The sequence below is a fragment of the Pseudochaenichthys georgianus genome, chromosome 8 (assembly GCF_902827115.2).
Source record: "Pseudochaenichthys georgianus chromosome 8, fPseGeo1.2, whole genome shotgun sequence".
In the NCBI taxonomy this organism is placed as follows: Eukaryota; Metazoa; Chordata; class Actinopteri; order Perciformes; family Channichthyidae; genus Pseudochaenichthys; species Pseudochaenichthys georgianus.
Genome location: NC_047510.2, coordinates 24,104,517 through 24,126,343, shown reverse-complemented (window position 1 = coordinate 24,126,343; position 21,827 = coordinate 24,104,517). Strand labels below are relative to the sequence as shown.

Sequence of the window (21,827 nt, the reverse complement as noted above, 5' to 3'; positions counted from 1 at the left end):
AAGACCAGACGAGCCGCTGCATTCTGGATGAGCTGCAGAGGTCGGATGGCACATGCAGGTAGACCAGCCAGGAGTGAGTTGCAGTAGTCTAGGCGTGAGCTGACGAGAGCCTGGACCAGAACCTGCGTCGCTTTCTGGGTCAGCTGGGGACGTATCTTCCTGATGTTGTAAAGCGTGTATCTGCAGCAACGGGTTGTAGCAGCGATGTTTGCAGTGAAGGACAGTTTGTTATCTAGGATCACACCCAGATTCCTTGCAGTCTGAGTCGGGGAAACAACAGAGGTGCCGATGTTGATTGTTAGGTCAAGAGTGGGACAAGCTTTTCCCGGAAGGAAAAGCAGTTCAGTCTTGTCAAGGTTGAGCTTGAGGTGATGAGCAGACATCCACTGAGATATGTCAGCTAGACAAGCAGAGATGCGTGCGACGACCTGGGTCTCTGAGCGGGGAAAGGACAGAATTAATTGGGTGTCGTCAGCGTAGCAGTGGTATGAAAAACCATGCGGGCTCATGACTGATCCGAGCGAGTGTACAAGGAGAAGAGGAGGGGACCAAGAACAGAGCCCTGAGGGACCCCTGTTAATTGACAAGGGTCGGACTCGGACCCTCTCCAAGGTACCCTGTAGGTACGGTCTTTGAGGTATGAGGTGAGGAGGGAAAGTGCAGAGCCTGAAACTCCAAGTTCTTGGAGAGTGCGAAGGAGGATCTGATGGTTCACCGTGTCGAATGCAGCAGACAGGTCCAACAGAATAATGACAGAGGAGAGGGAGGCTGCTTTAGCAGTGTGCAGTTCCTCAGTGACAGCAATGAGAGCAGTTTCTGTGGAGTGACCTGCCTTGAAACCAGACTGGTGCGGATCCAGAAGGTTGTTCTGATGGAGATAACAGGAGAGTTGTTTAAAGACAGCGTGTTCAAGTGTTTTAGACAGGAACGGGAGGAGAGAGACAGGCCTGTAGTTTATAACATCAGACGGGTTGAGAGTGGGTTTCTTTAGGAGAGGGTTTACTCTTGCCTCCTTAAGACTATTTGGGAAGTGACCAGAAGTTAGAGAAGTGTTGATGAAATGGGTGAGAAACGGTAGAATATCAGGAGCGATAGTCTGAAGGAGGTTTGAAGGGATAGGGTCCAGAGGACAGGTGGTAGGGCAGGCAGAGGTAATGAGGGTAAGAACCTCACTTGGAGATAGAGGGGAAAAGGAGGTCAGTGTGTGAGTGAAAGGAGGGTCTGGTGACCCAGCGGTGAGTAAAGGTGAGTCAGAAAAAGAAGAGTGAATATCATCAACCTTTTTTTCAAAGTGGTTAACAAAGTCGCTTGACAGAAGGGAGGAGGGGGGAGGGGCTTTGGGAGGGTCCAAGAGGGTGGAGAAGATGGGAAATAGTTTTTTGGGATTGGAATAGGAAGATTGGATCTTATCTTGAAAGAAAGTGCTTTTTGCCTGAGAGATGGAAGCAGAGAAAGAGGAGAGGAGAGCCTGATAGGTTAGGAGGTCGTCACGGTGTTTGGATTTCCACCGTTTCCGCTCTGCTGCCCGAAGGATGGTTCTATTAGCACGCAGTGCGTCATTTAGCGAGGGAGCAGGAGGGGAATGACGAGCCTGCCGAGATGTGAGAGGACAGAGAGAGTCCAGAGAGGATGAGAGTAGAGAGGAGAGTTTCTGCAGCAGAGTTTGGAGGCAGGAGTTGGAACGAGTCAGAGGAAGGGAGGGCTGAGAGCACCGATGAGGCCAAGGTAGAGGGGGAGAGGGAACGAAGGTTACGGCGGACAGGTGTAGGATGAGAAGAGATTAGTTTGTTATGTTTGGAAAGGGGTAGAGAGAATGAAATGAAGTGATCGGATGTGTGGAGTGGGTTTAGAACTAGTGCAGTTCCTTGAGAATATGAGATCAAGGACATTGCCAGCTTTATGAGTTGGTGGCGACGGAGACAGTGAGAAAGCAAAGGCGGTTAACAGAGATGTTAGTTCGTCTATCTTCCCTGTCTGGAGGTTGAAGTCTCCGAGAAGTACAGCGGGAGGGCCAGTTTCAGGGATGTGTGAGAGGAGATGATCTAATTCCTCCAAGAAGTCCCCCAAGGCGCCTGGTGGACGGTAGAGAACAACAATGATTAATTGTATAGTATGGGTTACTGTGACGGCATGGAATTCAAAGGTGGAAGGAGTGAAGTTAGGAAGCTTGAAGAGGGAAAAGCTCCATTTGGGAGAGAGCAGGAGACCAGTGCCACCTCCTCTGCCAGTGGGTCTGGGTGTATGGGAGAAGGAATATGCTGTGGAGAGAGCTGCTGGGGTGGATGTGTTGGATGGAGTAATCCACGTCTCAGTGAGAGCAAGGAAATCCAGGGTCTGCAGGGAGGCGGAGCCAGAGATGAAGTCAGCCTTAGGAACAGCTGACTGGCAGTTCCACAGGCCGCCTGAAACTAGATGTTGGATCTCAGTGGAGCATGTGGGATAGACGAGAGCAGGCCGGTTATAGCGATTAGGAGATACACGGGGCCAGTGATAATTGCGAGAAGACACATGAACAGGAATGGAGAAAATACACATGATTATAGCGTGAGGGGCTAGAAAACTAAAGAAAATAAAACACCAGCGGTAATTAGCGTAATCAGAGGAGGATTTGCCTCCTCTTTGCCACCCTCGTGACTCCCGCAGGACTCCAATGTCTTTGTCTGTCTGACGCTGACGCTCCAGGAAAGAGCTACCTAAAATGGACGCCTGATTGCTGAGTTCTCACAGCTGTGGGGCCACGCCCCTCTAATTAGTTAACTCTCTACAGCTGATGGGCGACAGCAGAGTGGCCCTGCCTATATTGTAATGCAGGCTTGAGTGCCCCACTGAGACCTGTGTAACAGGTTCACTTGAGCAGATCTGAGATTTAAAATCTCTCAAAAGCGCCGTTTTAGCTACAATAACTACAGAACAATTATACAGAGTAGAATAAATGAAACGGAGAAGTCTAATTAAACAAGAATATAACTTGTGAGAGAAACTTCTGCTCAGCAATGTTGATGGAAGGAATGGAGGCTGGAGTCCGCTTTATATCAAACACCTGAGTTTATTGTTAGGTCAAGAGTGGGACAAGCTTTTCCCGGAAGGAAAAGCAGTTCAGTCTTGTCAAGGTTGAGCTTGAGGTGATGAGCAGACATCCACTGAGATATGTCAGCTAGACAAGCAGAGATGCGTGCGACGACCTGGGTCTCTGAGCGGGGAAAGGACAGAATTAATTGGGTGTCGTCAGCGTAGCAGTGGTATGAAAAACCATGCGGGCTCATGACTGATCCGAGCGAGTGTACAAGGAGAAGAGGAGGGGACCAAGAACAGAGCCCTGAGGGACCCCTGTTAATTGACAAGGGTCGGACTCGGACCCTCTCCAAGGTACCCTGTAGGTACGGTCTTTGAGGTATGAGGTGAGGAGGGAAAGTGCAGAGCCTGAAACTCCAAGTTCTTGGAGAGTGCGAAGGAGGATCTGATGGTTCACCGTGTCGAATGCAGCAGACAGGTCCAACAGAATAATGACAGAGGAGAGGGAGGCTGCTTTAGCAGTGTGCAGTTCCTCAGTGACAGCAATGAGAGCAGTTTCTGTGGAGTGACCTGCCTTGAAACCAGACTGGTGCGGATCCAGAAGGTTGTTCTGATGGAGATAACAGGAGAGTTGTTTAAAGACAGCGTGTTCAAGTGTTTTAGACAGGAACGGGAGGAGAGAGACAGGCCTGTAGTTTATAACATCAGACGGGTTGAGAGTGGGTTTCTTTAGGAGAGGGTTTACTCTTGCCTCCTTAAGACTATTTGGGAAGTGACCAGAAGTTAGAGAAGTGTTGATGAAATGGGTGAGAAACGGTAGAATATCAGGAGCGATAGTCTGAAGGAGGTTTGAAGGGATAGGGTCCAGAGGACAGGTGGTAGGGCAGGCAGAGGTAATGAGGGTAAGAACCTCACTTGGAGATAGAGGGGAAAAGGAGGTCAGTGTGTGAGTGAACGGAGGGTCTGGTGACCCAGCGGTGAGTAAAGGTGAGTCAGAAAAAGAAGAGTGAATATCATCAACCTTTTTTTCAAAGGGGTTAACAAAGTCGCTTGACAGAAGGGAGGAGGGGGGGAGGGGCTTTGGGAGGGTCCAAGAGGGTGGAGAAGATGGAAATAGTTTTTTGGGATTGGAATAGGAAGATTGGATCTTATCTTGAAAGAAAGTGCTTTTTGCCTGAGAGATGGAAGCAGAGAAAGAGGAGAGGAGAGCCTGATAGGTTAGGAGGTCGTCACGGTGTTTGGATTTCCACCGTTTCCGCTCTGCTGCCCGAAGGATGGTTCTATTAGCACGCAGTGCGTCATTTAGCGAGGGAGCAGGAGGGGAATGACGAGCCTGCCGAGATGTGAGAGGACAGAGAGAGTCCAGAGAGGATGAGAGTAGAGAGGAGAGTTTCTGCAGCAGAGTTTGGAGGCAGGAGTTGGAACGAGTCAGAGGAAGGGAGGGCTGAGAGCACCGATGAGGCAAAGGTAGAGGGGGAGAGGGAACGAAGGTTACGGCGGACAGGTGTAGGATGAGAAGAGATTAGTTTGTTATGTTTGGAAAGGGGTAGAGAGAATGAAATGAAGTGATCGGATGTGTGGAGTGGGTTTAGAACTAGTGTAGTTCCTTGAGAATATGAGATCAAGGACATTGCCAGCTTTATGAGTTGGTGGGGACGGAGACAGTGAGAAAGCAAAGGCGGTTAACAGAGATGTTAGTTCGTCTATCTTCCTGTCTGGAGGGATGTGGATGAGGAGATTATCTAATTCCTCCAAGAAGTTCCCCAAGGCGCCTGGTGGACGGTAGAGAACAACAATGATTAATTGTATAGTATGGGTTACTGTGACGGCATGGAATTCAAAGGTGGAAGGAGTGAAGTTAGGAAGCTTGAAGAGAGAAAAGCTCCATTTGGGAGAGAGCAGGAGACCAGTGCCACCTCCTCTGCCAGTGGGTCTGGGTGTATGGGAGAAGGAATATGCTGTGGAGAGAGCTGCTGGGGTGGATGTGTTGGATGGAGTAATCCACGTCTCAGTGAGAGCAAGGAAATCCAGGGTCTGCAGGGAGGCGTAGCCAGAGATGAAGTCAGCCTTAGGAACAGCTGACTGGCAGTTCCACAGGCCGCCTGAAACTAGATGTTGGATCTCAGTGGAGCATGTGGGATAGACGAGAGCAGGCCGGTTATAGCGATTAGGAGATACACGGTGCCAGTGATAATTGCGAGAAGACACATGAACAGGAATGGAGAAAATACACATGATTATAGCATGAGGGGCTAGAAAACTAAAGAAAATAAAACACCAGCGGTAATTAGCGTAATCAGAGGAGGATTTGCCTCCTCTTTGCCACCCTCGTGACTCCCGCAGGACTCCAATGTCTTTGTCTGTCTGACGCTGACGCTCCAGGAAAGAGCTACCTAAAATGGACGCCTGATGGACGCCTGCTGAGTTCTCACAGCTGTGGGGCCACGCCCCTCTAATTAGTTAACTCTCTACAGCTGATGGGCGACAGCAGAGTGTCCCTGCCTATATTGTAATGCAGGCTTGAGTGCCCCACTGAGACTTGTGTAACAGGTTCACTTGAGCAGATCTGAGATTTAAAATCTCTCAAAAGCGCCGTTTTAGCGACAATAACTACAGAACAATTATACAGAGTAGAATAAATGAAACGGAGAAGTCTAATTAAACAAGAATATAACTTACAGTGGTTGCTGCGTCAATAGGTAGTGTCGTCACCCGGTCTAGATGCACACTGTGTGGAAACTTGATGTAGTGATACAAAACCTATTTTAGTTCCAAAATATAGACAGAGTAAATGAAAAAAAAATTATTTGTGGTCATCAAAAACAAGATATTTAATGAATACTTTGCAATATTAAATGATGAAATGAATAGATTTTAAAAGATATAGCAAAGAAACACAGCCATGCCCATGCATGAAATAACATAGGAAATGAATGCGGGTCATTTTCGACCCATGTGTGTACATTTGATGTAGTAATACAACAACTATTTTAGTTCCAAAATGTAGACAGAAAAAATGAAAATAATGATTTATGATAATCAAAAACAAGATATTTAAGAAATACTTTGTAATATGAAATGGTTAAATACATAGATTTTAAAAGATATAGCAAAGAAACACAGCCATGCATGAAATAACATAGGAAATTTGAATTCCTCAAGTTACTTGAGGAATTCCTGGAATTCTGAATGGTGAAATGAATTTATTGCAAAGATATTTACAATTAATACTCTAGTCGGGTCACTTTTGACCCATGTCAAAGGGTTAAAATGTGTTTGTCGCCCTCTCTAACCCCAGCAGATGTTTCTCGACAGACTGCTGTGCTGAGGGTCTGTTCCCGAGTGTAAATTCTATTCTGATTGGTTGGCCTAAACAGGAAATAAGAAAATGAGCTCTTAAGCGTAAAGCCAGTTCGCTTCCTGTGGACAGATCGTCCCAGTGGTGGTGACAAGAGTCCAGTGTGAGTCCAGCTGTGTCTGCTCAGAGTCTTAGAACATGGGGGGAGAGTGGCTGAGATTATTGACTGGAAACGGAACACGCACTTAAGACTGGGTCTGAGACCTGAGACTGGAACTGGGACTAGAGATTTAGGACTGTCATTAAAAACAAGGGGGCCAGGAAACAGGTGTCGAGACTAAAAGCTGGATCAAAACTAGAATTAAGAACTGGATGGAAATTAAGAGTGGGTACAGGAGAGCTGGAATGGAGATAATGATGGGACGGGATTTACATTTGGTTTTAAAAAACTCGATGTTGGGCTCTGCTTGCAGAATGGGAATGGAAATAGGAATTAAGATTAAGATTTAGAAACAGATGTGTAAAAGCCGTATTTGTAATTGAAAAAATAAATGAATGTTGGTATGAAAGACTCCATTTTCTTTGAATATAATTTCAGTTAATACCACTGTTTTTGTATTGTTTTGTATTTATTAGGGATGCTCCGATCGATATTCACTCTTAATAGTTTGATCGGTGCTCTCTATAAAGGCCGATCAGGAGAACCGATCAGATGACGTAATATACATGAGACTTTTCTCTGTGCACGGCAAAACAAGCTCGCCAAAATGGCTTCACCAGTCTGGCAGTTTTTTAAGGTGTCAGAAAAAGACAATAGAATAGCACAGGCATCCTCACCATGGGAGAAAGTCACTGATCATATGTGTACATTTGACATGCAAGTGAAATGGCATGCCACTAGTATGAGCTACATGTGTTTATTTATATTGTTCACCTTGGTTGTTAGTGTTAGAAATTAAAATCAATGTTTTATGGCATAATGTACCTTAAACATACCGTCAAGTTTAAATGCTATTTTATTCTGGAAAAACCCGGAAGTTCCCAATACCAAGCTTTTATTCTGAAAATCCGTCATGACGACATCCGGGACTACTGCCCATTAGTATCATTAAAGTGGCTATTGACGCCGTTAACATGTATTACATATAATGTTATGAAAGAGATAAGGAGGAGAAAAGGCATGTGGAAGTAAGCAATGAATGTAAAATGTCGAAATCCTCTGTTTAACGCGATATCGGACACAGACGAACGAGGGGGGAAGTCCCCTGCGTCACTACAGCTCCCAGAGAGGAGGAGCGAACAGCCAGCAAGCGGGAGAGACGAATGCTTGTAAGCTCTCTTCTGCACGGCCAGCACCTGGGAGAGGAATGCTGCAGACTTTCTCTCCTGACTGAACAATATCCTGCTTGTAACATTACCGCGCTTTTTATTAATTAAAGTACCAATTTTGAACCTTCTCAGAGACTCCATTTAGTCTCCTTTTTAAGCTTCTTACCTGGACGCGAGAATAACGAATCCAGCATAACATTTGGTGACCCCGACGTGATCTCGTGACACCGGGAGAGCGGTTGCAGTTTTCAAAGGAGTTTGAACAATGCTGGCAGATATACACTCGGGCCCAATACAGAAAGGTAAAGAAGTACCTGTTTATTCAAAATCTTCAATAGATTACATAGTGAACAATAGGAGTGTGTGTCTGTCTGGTAAGTTGGACTCCTGAGAGACTGCCTAAATTAATGTTAAAACAACCAAATTTTTAACAATAACAATTATATACCTTGGGGCGTTGCTTTGTCGCAAGCAGGGTGAGTTCATATTTCTTCTTTTTCTTACATTTAACCCTGCATGTTACTAATTTGTGTGTGTTAGTATTTTAACTATAAATGTGTGTGGTCATTGTACTTTGGATAGGTGTCTTGTTGCGTTTTCATGTAGGTGTCTCTTGTTACGTTAGTAGTTAGTTAGCCTATGACGTAAGGATATATATGTCCATTTAACGATTATTGTTAAGATCTATGAGACATAGCGAGTTGGTTACGGGCCAAGTAATTGAAAACCAACAGGGCATAGCGAGTCAACTTCGGGTTGAGTAACTGAAGACAGTGCTAGTCGAAAACAGTTGAGAACCAACTGTTTTAAAAAAGTCCTTTTTTGAGGAAAAGGCTTGATTTAAGGTGTAAGCCTTTATCAGTGGTCATAACTGTTCTATTTTCAACCAAGATATTGCGGGTGGAATACAGTATTTGGGGTTACGACAGCATTACGTTAAATTGACGACGGTCATTTAATAGTCGCTGATTGGTTCCCATACTACATCCACCTAGCGTGTCTAAATGGCAGCAGTTGACTGTAGTGGACTATAAAGTCAAATATTACGCAGATAAGTTTATGGCTTAAGCGTAAAGGGTTCCTAACTTTAAGTGATGATATCAATAAGATAAAGCCCATTTGTTCATAGTAAACTAGATAGAAATGTTATTTTAAACTGCAGTGTTGTTTTGTGTTGAATTTTCTTGACAAGATTGCCCCGCCATTATTTAAACCACCCCTGTGAGAGACAGGAGGTGTGTTATCAAATCCCTTTGTTCTTCAGGTTAAAGGTTGGAAAATCAGTTGCCATCTTGTTTTGCCCTCATGCTGAAAATAAGACACACGGAAGTCGCCATTTCGTGAAATGCTAATTGAAAGTACTCTGTTTGTTTTTACACACTCAGTCACACTCACATGATGCTAGGCACTCCATATTGAGAAGGACAAATCATATCTCTTGGCAGAGTTGGAACTATAAAATAGACAGGTTATCTTACCGTGGGAAGTTTGGTATTTGTAGGAGTCTGGTTTTGGAAGTATTTCTGCTTCGGTTTATTTGAGATATTCTTGTTTACAAGTGTGTATTGGCGTTTTTCATTTGAATATTCTTGTTTGCAAATGTGTTTTGGCGGTTGTGGGCTGTGTTGTTTAACCATATTCTAATTTTCTTCCCATTTTTAAGGAAATAAGCTACTTCTTGTTAAAAATATGTCAGTTTTGCAACAGCTATCCCTAGTGGATTGAGCTGGAAATTACAACCGCGCACTCTGTTGGTAATACAGAATTATTCTTGATTTTAAGTGTTATGAATGAACACATGCGCCAATCGCCAGGATAGAATTACAAAGTGGTTTCTAATTATAAGACATAATAGACTTTCAAACTACACTGTAGAATATTCAAACACCAATTGATTGACTGTACACAGGATTTAGATTAGCATATCTCAAAGTCAAAACGATACACTGTACAATTTTTGTTCAACATTTCAGATTTAAAAAATGTGCATAATTTGTATCTTTTAATTTACTTTATTAATATTTTATAAAAAAAAAAACGTTCTCATAAAAAAAAAAAAAACTTTTACAAAACAAAAAAAACACTCAGATTTAAAGTTGAGTTCGGGTGACATAGGATATTATTTATCAGGAACGAAGGTGCTAGTCAGATGATTAGTGTTTCAATGTTTGCTAACTTAAAGGGATAGTGGAAATCCGCGAATTTTGGGTTTAACTTATGTATTTTTATTAAAAATAAGCATAATAAACAATTTTTTTAAATTTCATGCGCCTAGTTTCATTTTATTTTCAATTTTACTGCTCCCGACAACGCCCTCTCAATGAAACGAAATACTTCGGGAATCTTTGGGTGATGACGAAAACAAAGGAAGACGGGCACAAACATTGGACGAGGCATGAGTATTTTATTATGTTTTCTGGCTGATTTAATGCATCATTAGCCTGTACCATTGTGTACAACGCCATTTATTGCCTGTCGATTAGGCGACCGGAGGCCTCGTCATCCGATAATCCGGTACACGGTGTCGAATGTGTACACTACAGTCATCATATAGACATGATAGACTAAAAGTACTGTGAGTACAGCCTACACTTGACAGGCAGCCTGGCTAGCCTAGGATTAGGACCATACTACGTCAAAAAACCGATTGGCTCTAGCTGTATATCATGCTAGTATACAATTCATTTAAATGTATTCATGTAATTAATGCCCATAAGGCTGTTACATATACAATAATAAATGTGACAAGATAATTTATGTGAACCTGACCCTGGTATGTTATGAAATGTACCCTACATGCAGTCATCCTCGGGCATAGCCATAGGCCTACAGTGCATGCATGCCAACTTTTGCAATATATAATATAGCGCCTAGCGTGAGCTATGCTTGGGGACCTACCAGTCAAGATTATTTGTGCGTAGGGGTGCATCATCTGGCGCCTGGTCCTGGTCATCCTCGCCATTGCCCATGCCGTGAACTAACTCCATCTCCTCGGGCTCGAACAAATAAGGACGTAATGGTCCATCGTCTGGCTCAATATTCTCACCATCGTCGCTTACTGAACCGGATTCAGATTCAGTTCCTAAAACTACATTTTCGCAGGAAAGCCGAGAGGATGTTTCTGACTCGCTATCATCACTGGATACCTCGTACAATCCTTCTTCTTTGTCTGGTATATTTGCCCTTCCACGTTCATTCTGCATAGACGCCATGGTTTGTTATTGTTTCGTCTTCCTGAGTTTTCCTCACTTCCGGTTTGGCTGACTCGATCATTTCATTTCTAAAAAAGTTCGGGGAAGCTGCAATAAAGTGCTTCTAACATGCGTAAGGCAATTATTATATTTTTTTAATCAGGTGTGATTGTTTTGGTACGTAATTATGCTTGTATATAAGTTCAAACGAAACTATTTGTGGTTCAATTTCCACTATCCCTTTAATAATATGCATTCGAATAGGAAGAGCATGTCACCGAAAGAAACTAAGTTGAGACCAGAAGCAGAGTCAGGCTCAACTGCAGATATTAAGGAAAGGGTAAAAATCAGATCAGATGCTTTAACCTTTTCAATTAAAAGACAGAAGACATGGAACCAAATAGAGAAACTGTTGGAACGGTGGCAAACAAGAGGACTGATTCCAGCAGATGATCAACCTGGACCAACCAAAGCCCATAGAAGAGCAGTACTCGACTATGAGCATGAACAATGCCTACAACAGCTAACTATATGGAGGGAAGCTGAAGAAAGATTTATAAGAGTTACAAGTCTGATACTCCATCTGGAATATGCCAGCCTATTGGCACACAGCATAAATGAGGTCCGAGTAGCAGACCTGCCAGTGAGGGAAGACATAGCAGAAAAAACAAAAGACACCGTAGCTTGTAGGAACAAGACAAGGAGAAGGGAGGGGAAACTTCCAGAGATTCAGGTGCAGAATAAAAATTCCGAGGAAGACAAAGTGGCAGAGGAGGAGAGCCACGATCAAGACGAAGAACAGATGAAGGCTGCTACAAATGTGGTCAGCTGACACATTGGTCCAGAGAGTGTCCGCAGAACATTGCACCAAACAACGGCCCTCCATGCAGATACCCCGGGGAGGTTTACATGATGACGATGGAGGCAGGGGGTCCCAGCGATGTCAAAGGCGAACAGGGGTGCCAACCATGACCCAAATGCCACTGACACCCTGGCATCAACCACAACAATGAGGAAGCTCAGAGGACCAGACCACCAGGTGATGCATCTTCAGCACAAGGGTATTTTGAAATCCAGCTACATTGAGCCATATCTGTCACCACAGGAGGGAGAGGTTTAATGTAAAACAAGATAGTGAGTAGCATATTGCATTTACACATAAAGCATAAAACATATTTCAATCAGGAGAGACATGATGTATGGAATACATGTTTATTATCGGTCACATTATATCAATGAAACATAATGACAGTTCATCACAAATGAATGAATGTTGTTTTGGCGATTAGGCCCAGGTTTTAGTAGGATATCAATCGGGAAGGGAAGAACCGTTTCCGATGAACCCCCCTGGGTCTAGACACTGGTGGTGGTGATAAGTGGTTAGGTCCGGTTGGAAGGGAGAAGGTTAAGCTTGGTCCTGAGTTCAATCAATCGATCAATCAATGTTTAGTCATATAGCCCAATATCACGAATGTTACATTTGTCTCAGTGGTCTTCACAGTTTGTACAGAATATCAGTATGACAATACGACACCCTCTGTCCTTAGACCCTCACATCGTACAAGGAAAAACTTCCGAAGAAAACCCAGTTTAAAGGGAAAAATGGGAGAAACCTCAGGGAGAGCAACAGAGGAGGGATCCCTCTCCCAGGACGGACAGACGTGCAATAGATGCCGTGTGTAAATTGAAAAGATAATACATTTGCAGCATAGGTAGTCCAATGTTTGGAAATGCATGTGTGTGCATGCATGGAGTTGAAAGCAGGAGGCGAAGGGGTGGAGGAGGGTTGCGCGTTGACACCTGGAAGACAGCTGATAGAACAGGGGAGAGCATATATAGAGGGATTAACAGGTGCGATGATTAGGCTTGTAAATGGAGGGGCGTGATAGGTTTAGCTGAGGAGAGGCGCTCCCTGTCATTTAGATGCAGGGAGCAAGTATTGCCATGACGAGCAATACGGAGTGTTAGGTCTTCCTGTCTGAACTTGCGCTAAGCTTCATTTCAATCAGGAGAGACATGATGTATGGAATACATGTTTATTATCGGTCACATTATATCAATGAAACATAATGATGACAGTTCATCACAAATGAATGAATGTTGTTTTGGCGATTAGGCCCAGGTTTTAGTAGGATATCAATCGGGAAGGGAAGAACCGTTTCCGATGAACCCCCAAAAGAATGAAGTATGAAGTACTGAATGTGAATAATCTTACCTTGTGGGATGCAGCGGAAATCTATGGATGGAAAGGAGAGGTTAATACATGTGAGGATTTAAGCGACTGATGCCTCCCGGGCATCCTTCCTGGACGTACAGGGCTTCCCGGCCGTACGGGGCATCCCGGACAGACGGGGCATCCCGGATGGGGCTTCCTGGACATACAGGGCGTCCCGGACGTACGGGGCATCCCGGAGGGGGCATCCCGGAGGGGCATCCTGGCCGTACAGGGCGTCCCGGACGTACGGGGCATCCCGGGTGAGCGGGGACTACCCGGACGCACCGAGCGACCCGACCAGTGCCCCGGGTGCCCGGAACGTGCGAGGCTTCCCGAATGTGCGGGGTAACCTGACTTTAGCAGGGAAACATTATACGGACCGGAGGTTTCACGACCCGGACATACGGGGCTTCCCGGACGTACGGGGCATCCTGGACGTACAGGGCAACCCGGACATACGGGGCATCCTGGCCGTACAGGGCATCCTGGATCGTACAGGGCATCCACACAGGGCTTCCCGGACGTACGGGGCATCCCGGAGGGGGCATCCTGGCCGTACAGGGCGTCCCGGACGTACGGGGCATCCCGGGTGAGCGGGGACTACCCGGACGCACCGAGCGACCCGACCAGTGCCCCGGGTGCCCGGAACGTGCGAGGCTTCCCGAACCTTTTCTCTTGCGGGGCAACCTGCTTTAGCAGGGACACGTTATACAGACCCGAAGGTTTTACAGCCTGGACATACAGGTTTAGATATGCAGAAATAAACATGAGCCGTGGGGCGACATACGTGCTGACATACTAAGAACCACCACCAGTTATATGCATACGTACCAATTTGTTTAAGGTTGGAGAGACCTTTGGATAGCCAGCACGGCATTGAGGTCAGGGCGAATGTAGGATGAGAAAGCGGAGGAGGACCACCGTCCGAGTTGTTGCAGGGATGAGGATGAGACGCCTTGATTGGCAGCGGAAGTAGCTGCGCCTATTCTGAAGGAGTGACCCGTGTATAGAAGGGGTGATAACCCGGATTTAATGAGGACTTGTTTTAAGTAGACATTGAACTGTCGTTGTGTTAAAGGAAAATTCCCTGAGATAAGGAATAATGGCGAGAGAGGATTAGAGGTAGGTCTAAGCCGTAGGAACTTGATCATGGCCTTATAAGGGCAGAACTGGGAATCGATGCGGGCGGCGATGACGGAGCAGGCGCCGCCGCATTTGGAGTGTTTAAGATATAAACTAAAATGGCTAGCGTGAAAGGATAAGTCAGAAAAGCTGACGTCTCGATTGGAATCGAAAGTAAGGGAAGCGGTGGTAAATTCGCCTGGTCTGAGAAAGGCATAAAAAGCTAGGAGAAATAGAGCGTCGAGTAGTGCATCGATATAAGGGGAGAATGCCCCACTTCTAAGCTTGGAGAGCATGAGGCGTAAAGTGGAGAGTGTAATAGGGCGTCTCCGGTCTAAAACGGGGGGAGAAGTTTTAATGAGACCTTTGAGGATGAGTTTGACTGACTGGTTTGTGAACAGGCTGGGAAAGCCGGGATCGGAACAGCGAACGTTAAACTGAATTCCCGCTAAGAGGCCCCTGATGTATTGAGGTTTGAGGTGGCGATCAGTGGCGCAGTAGCACATGAAGGCACACACGGTGGAGATGAGAACAGTTTTAAGTGTGAAGCCTACGGAAAGCAAAACGTCGCAAACGTTCTCCAAGCGAATCATATGTTTTGAGGGTGGACGCGCTAAGCCCTTCCTCATAAACCTGCTGATTCGAGGTGCCTTTCTAGGGGGCTTCTATTTAAGAGAGAGAGAGGAGATGCAGGGGAGGAATCCTGACGGATTGAGCGCTGGCTCCTGGGCAGAGGTTCCGGAACGTCTTGCGGGCTGACTGCGGTGATCTATGGATGAAATGAGAGATTAACATGTGGATTAAACAATCGGCCGGAATCACTGCCGGGCTTACTGTACATCATCAGATGCTGACCCGAAGGTCGACGGCCGGAATCAGCGCCGGACTTACGAGAACACTACCACTAGACAACGGTCGGAATCGCTGCCGGGCTTACTGTTCTCTGCTGGGCTTACTGTACATCATAAGATGCTTGGCCCTGAGAGCCACCGGCCGGGCTTACGTACTACCACTAAACAACGGCCGGATCAGCGCCGGGCTTACGTGAACACTACCACTAAACATTGCCGACACGATGGTCGATGACCTGCGATGCAGGGTTAAACATGCACAGATGAACACTACCACTAAATGTATAAATACCAGGGAAGAGAGATCTTGGATGGCCGTCTGGTTGTTGTAGGGATGAGGAATAATTACCTTGATTGCGGCAGGGTTGCTGCACCTATCCTGGACGAAGCCCTGGAATGCTATTAAGACACCACCACCAGTTATATGCATGTTTACCATAGGTAAACTGAGAGATCTAGGATAGCCGGCACGAGTCGATGTCCGGGGGAAGAGGGAGATGTAGACAATGTAATGCAGCTGTTAGCTTGAGTACGATGATACATGAATGTTATACCCTGGCTTATCGTAAGCCATGTGAGCATGAACCAAGATATAAATGAGTGCAATATGCGCAGCATAAAATGATGTATGCTTAGGTAAATACTGAAACATGACCCATGATATGGGACTAGCTTAATTAGCAGTTTAATTACCCCACGTGACACATAGATGCACTTGATTGGGTGATTAGACTGTCTTCTATCATCTTACGTGAACTTCTCTTTCTCCCTGAAGAAACTCCCCAAAACCCCACAGATGGGCAGCATCCGTGAATAAAAACGAAGACTCATTGAGTGTGCTGAGTGAGTAGATACGCCGCTGCTAATGTGTGGCGTTAATGCGGTGGGGGGGGGTTTGAAAGATTATTTTCCATGTGGTTCCTGGCGCGAGGTACCGGCAAAGCTGCGTTGCGCCTGGGGCATACAGACCTCGGATGAGCGTCCTTGCAGGACTACAGGTGTGGAGGAATGTACGATATGGGTGGTAGCAGACGTTTTCGTTAAAGTTATGACAAATCTTGTCGTCTTGCCTATGCTGCACCTGACGGCTTTGACTATTATTCCCGGAAAACAGCATGGGAAAGACTCTAGCCCAACAAAATAAAATACTCAGCAGGCTAAGAAACCACTCATGTCCTGAAATCTTAAACATAAAACACAAATATAAGTACAAGGAATACAATAAACGTGTAGAACAGTCAACTTAGACACCAGGCTCAAATCTCTCTCTCTCTCTCTCTCTCTCTCTCTCTCTCTCTCTCGCTCTCTCTCTCTCGCTCTCTCTGTCTGTCTGTCTGTCTGTCTGTCTGTCTGTCTGTCTGTCTGTCTGTCTGTGTCTGATCTAGATCGGCATGAAGGCACATTATGCAATGTGCACATTATCCCGCTTATTACACATGGCCACATTCTCAACAAAGTAACGACATGACTCCCAATATTAATTGAAATGCTTTTATGGATTTAGAAAATGATTTTATTGATTTAAATTGACATGCATCCGCTAAGAAAAGTAGTCCGTTGTTACTGTTTGAACTAACGTAACAAAGGCAGGAACTGCTTCGATAGTGTTTTTGAGGAGCTTTTTTATTACAGATTTGAAAACATCGTTGCTTGCACAATGTGCACAAAGTAGCACAATTGCTGCAGCCTAGCAGCTGATCTCAGAGCACGCTCCCCTCTCCTGCAGGGGGGCGTGGTCAGCTGCAGCTCACAGAATCAGCCCCCTGCAAAAACAGCGCTGGAAAGAGCAAATGGAGCGAAATGAGGCATGGCATTTGATTTAATTATAAAAGGTATAATATGTGGTAAACTGAAGAGCCCTTTGGGAGCCGAAAGAGCCGGCTCTTCTTGGTGAGCCGAGCCAAATGATCCGGCTCACCAAGAAGAGCCGGAATTCCCATCACTACCCGGCACTTGACTGATGTTATATCGCTTTGCATTCTGGGTTAACAGACTGGAAAGCGATAGGTCGCTTTTTCTGTCAATCAAGTAAACTCCTGAATTAAGTGGCAGGGAGGACAAGGGAGGAGGGATCAAAACCTGTTTTGTCTATTTTAACGGAGCTTGATTTTTTTTGTGCTAGACAGTCGAAAACGGTGCATTCCTCTGTCTGAATGTGCTGCACTTTTGTTTGTCTTTTGCATATTAGAAATGAGTTGGCACCATTCATTTCAGGTAACGCTGTGTTGAAGCTTGAAACTGCGTAAGTTACTGAGCATTGTAATGGGTAGTAATTACCCGACTGCATTAGTAATGCAAGTAATACGTTACTGAAACTCCATACTGTAACGCGTTACACCCAACACTGCCTGGAACTCACTTTACCCCTTTTGCCAGCGCTACTCAAACGCCTATTTTAGAGTGAGGCGCAGGAGGAAGTAGCTTCAATGGGATGTAGCTTGAGCCCTGCCTGCCTGCAGGAGGGGTTGTGGTTTGAAGCCAGAATGGGTAAAGCTTCGAATGCGATGAGGACCCGTTCCGCGTGAAGCCGGAAGCGCCGCATTTGAGCGGCCCTGGAGCCAGTGATACCCTCTTGAGCGACTGAAGGCGTGCGTCAATTGTTTGGGTGAAGTAGCCCGTTTCCATTAAGCCGGAGGAACTTTAATGTCTGGAGCTGGGACGAAGCCCTGCTGCTGCTTGCGCGTTGACACCTGGAAGACAGCTGATAGAACAGGGGAGAGCATATATAGAGGGATTAACAGGTGCGATGATTAGGCTTGTAAATGGAGGGGCGTGATAGGTTTAGCTGAGGAGAGGCGCTCCCTGTCATTTAGATGCAGGGAGCAAGTATTGCCATGACGAGCAATACGGAGTGTTAGGTCTTCCTGTCTGAACTTGCGCTAAACTTCATGTCATCCCACTAAAAGCACACATAATTCATTTTGGATTAAATCACCAAACTGCATATTAGATCATTATATTATTCTGTCATGCTTAGCCAAAAACATAATCCGTCTTTCCGACTAGATTCCTACTGTAATGACTCCGATGTTCCTTTCCAGTCCGTCCGTCCGTCCGTCCGTCCGTCCGTCCGTCCGTCCGTCCGTCCGCGCGCACACACACACACACACACACACACACACACACACACACACACACACACACACACACACACACACACACACACACACACACACACACACACACACACACACACACACACACACACACACACACACACACACACACACACACACACACACACACACACACACACACACACACACACACACACACACACACACACACACACACACACACACACACACACACACAGTTCTCCATTACTTACAAGCTGTATTGTGATCAACTGTGTTTCATGTGTGTGCTACAGGTTGTTTGTGCTCGTGCTGGTGGTGGTGTCTGTGCTGTGGATTCCTGTCATCCAGGCCAGTCAGGGGGGGCAGCTTTTTATCTACATCCAGTCCATCAGCACCTACCTGCAGCCTCCAGTGTCCATCATCTTCCTCACAGGCTGCTTCTGGAAGAGGACCAATGAGAAGGTGAGGTGCTGCAGCCTCAGGTGGTGTCTGTTCGCAGCTGTGACTGATTATTAGACGGATTAAATATACATATATACAAATAATAGTATACTAAGAATCCCTTATGAAACCCACCATGTCACTGTTGAACTAGACAATTAAAAGGATTACCAAAACACATTGAAATGGCACAATAACACAATCGGTTTAGCTCTGAAAGCTGCATAGTCAAAGCTTATGTTTTAATACAGGCATGGTCATATTCATTATACCAAATTGTCTTGATGTGTTACAAAACACCAGTAATTATGTATTTAATGTAGCATTATTAAATGCTAATTGTCGCATTGCATTAAGCAAAACCTAATTTGGACAGCAATGTCCTCTCTGTAAGATAAGATAAGATAGAGCTTTATTGTCTCCCTTCGGAGAAATTTGTCTTGGACAGCGAGATAATACACAAAACCTTCAGGTCAATCAGTCATAGATACAGAACAGAGTCCTGTATCACATGGCAAAGAAACACACAAGAAACATACAGGTACAGAACTTTCCCTATTGCACATACATAATCAAATTGCACTTTCCCTATTGTATTCATACACAAATCAATATTGCACTTTCCCTATTGTGTCCATACCTATTTACACATAATGCTCTTCCCCTATTTAACCTTCTCGGTTGCACAAACTACACTGTAAACATTGCACCTCCCAACAACTCCTAACACAGCATAATCACAATTGTTTCTGACTGTTCAGCAGCTTGATTGACAGCGGAACAAAGGAAAACTTATACCTGTTCAATTTACAGTTTGGTAATCTATACCTTCTGCCGAGGGCAGCAACTCAAACTCTCTATACAGGATGTGTTTGGGGTCGCATGTGATTTTACGGCCTTGCTTTCTCACCATCTCCTCAAATATCTCCTGAAGAGAGGATGGTGGAAGCATGCCAATTATTTTTCCAGCCCTTTTTATCAAGCTCTGGAGTTGTGATTTAGATTTAACTGACAAGTTACCAAACCATGTTGTGATGCCATAACGAGTAATAGACTCAATTGCTGCCCTGTAGAACATTAACATGAAGCATGTATCCACTCCATGAACCCTGAGCCGACGCAGAAAATGCAGGCGCTGGCTTATCTTTGAGCATACCTGATCCACCTGATGGGCCCAGCCTAACTGAGCATCAAAATAAATCCCCAAATATTTAAAACGTGTAACCTGCTCAACTCCCTCCCTGTTGATAAGGACGGGGCTGTGATCACCTACTGACTTGGGGTCAAAGATCATTTCCTTTGTTTTTTTAACATGTAACACCAGGTTGTGCGCCTCACACCACTTCACGACCTCTTCAATCTCAAGTTTATACATAGAAATGTCTGAGTCTCTAGTCAGTAGACTAAGTATGGCTGTGTCATCAGAACACTTTATAATGTGGTTGTGTGTGTGCCGACTCCTACACTCGTTTGTGTAGAGTGTGAAGAGAAGAGGAGAGCTAACGCAGCCTTGTGCTTATGACCTGTGTGTCAGAGACGGTCGAGCTTACTTTCACCTGCTGCTGTCTTTCAGTTAGGAAGGAGCGATACCATCTGATTAAGTAAGGATTCACATCCATCTGTTTGAGCTTTTTTAACATCATTTGGGGAATTAAAAGCTGAGCTAAAGTCCATGAACATTAATCTAGCATAAGCTAAAGGATTTTCCAGGTGTTTTAGAATAAAGTGAGTTGTAGAGGTCAGAGCATCATCTGTACCTCTACCATCGCTGTACGCAAACTGGTAGGACATATAAAACACAAAATAACTATCGGGGAACAACAGAAGAGATCCTGCATGTTAGAGCATACATAGACTGTATTCTAATATATAGTCGTGATGTTATTGGATTATGAAAGATTCACTAAAACAACTCTGGCTAATTACTGTGTTATATTCATAGTCTAAATATTAAGGTTATCTTGCTAGCTTCCTCTCTCCCTTCATACATCAGGGTGCATTCTGGGGCCTGGTTATTGGCCTGGCGGTGGGCTGCATCCGCATGATGTTGGACTTCATTTACCCTGCGCCCCAGTGCTACGAGGAGGACGACAGGCCTGCGGTGTTGAAATACGTCCACTACCTGTACTTCTCCACGTTGCTGTCCTTCATCACGCTGTGTGTGGTGGTTGTAATCAGCCTGGCTACAGAGGAGCCCAAACCAGAGCAGGTGGAAAAAACAGAATCACATCTACATTTCAGTTATAAGGCTGTTTCATGTGTTTTTCTTTATTTAATATATTTGTATAGTTCTGTTTGGATGTAGAACTAATTGTATTCATTGTAAGCAAGCCAATGTCTTTATAGTTTTTTTTACATAAAATGTTTTTGTTTGCAACTAAAAATAGTGACGAACATAAATTGCATTTCTCTCCATATGAACATGCTCTACACTGCAGCGCCACTAGGGGTCAATAACACCATAGGGAAACTTGCAGTACACCGATTTAAAACTTTGACCAAATGGATGATCATGTGGGTCCTTTGGAAAAGTATGTCTGCCTATTTTAGCTTTAAATCACACAGACTTAAGTAAAAACAGCTTAGGGTGCTGGATAAACATGTACTACTAAGAGAGTAATTTGTTTCTCTTACATTTTTGTAACTTTTCCATGTTTCTTTTTAAATAACAGATTACTCGCCTGACCTGGTTTACAAGGTTTGACCCAGTGGAGCCCAAAGAGCAGGTGTTCACAGTGGAGGGCAGCACTATGACTTCAGAGGTGAACAGCAGTCATCACAGCAATGGTGGGTTTCCCATGTGTCTATTCATTTAGCTGTAGATCACATCTTCTCCACTATTCAGAGTTTTCTCTTTCCCTCCTGAACTTTCCAGACTCTTCATCCTCCGTGTCCAGCATCCAGAGAACGTCTAAGATTATGTCCGCCGTCTTCTGGTTGTGTGGGATGGAGAGGAGGAAGCGAGGCGATGATGCTCCTGCGATGCCTCCTCCACTTGAAGAGGCTGTCTGTTCTCTGGAGGAAAAGCCACTGCTACGAAGCATTGTTAATGTCAACCTGCTCATTTGCCTCTCTGTAACTTTCTTCATCATCGGCTACTGGGCTTGACAGACAGGTTGTGACTCAATGGACACCTGGTGTGTTGGTTACAAGTTGTGTATAGATTTCTTTTTTCAAAGAATGAGAAGAAATTCCACTTTTTTTGTTGTCCTTAAACATAAATATGTCCATACAGTGATGCTTTTTCCCTTCTTTAAAAGACAAAGGTGCTTGCTTTACTTCCCACGC

The 21,827-nt window shown here is 45.0% G+C and overlaps 1 protein-coding gene across 1 annotated transcript; it reads left to right on the top strand.

Moving 5' to 3' along the window:
* The first annotated feature begins 4,735 nt into the window (after positions 1 to 4,735).
* slc5a11 (solute carrier family 5 member 11) lies at positions 4,736 to 21,777 on the top strand. Its single transcript, XM_071203894.1, has 5 exons — positions 4,736 to 4,794; positions 18,392 to 18,560; positions 20,533 to 20,748; positions 21,212 to 21,326; positions 21,415 to 21,777. Exons 1-5 carry the CDS (start codon positions 4,736 to 4,738, stop codon positions 21,645 to 21,647), a joined length of 792 nt encoding a protein of 263 aa, XP_071059995.1. The 3' UTR covers positions 21,648 to 21,777.
* The last annotated feature ends 50 nt before the right edge of the window (positions 21,778 to 21,827 follow it).

Excerpts from the sequence above, each read along its gene's own strand:
- slc5a11 (XM_071203894.1), top strand. The coding sequence starts at position 4,736 with ATGTGGATGAGGAGATTATCTAATTCCTCCAAGAAGTTCCCCAAGGCG. Across the intron at positions 4,795-18,391 it reads CCCAAGGCGCCTGGTGGACG|GTTGTTTGTGCTCGTGCTGG; the intron begins GTAGAGAACAAC and ends TGTGTGCTACAG. Across the intron at positions 18,561-20,532 it reads GGAAGAGGACCAATGAGAAG|GGTGCATTCTGGGGCCTGGT; the intron begins GTGAGGTGCTGC and ends TTCATACATCAG.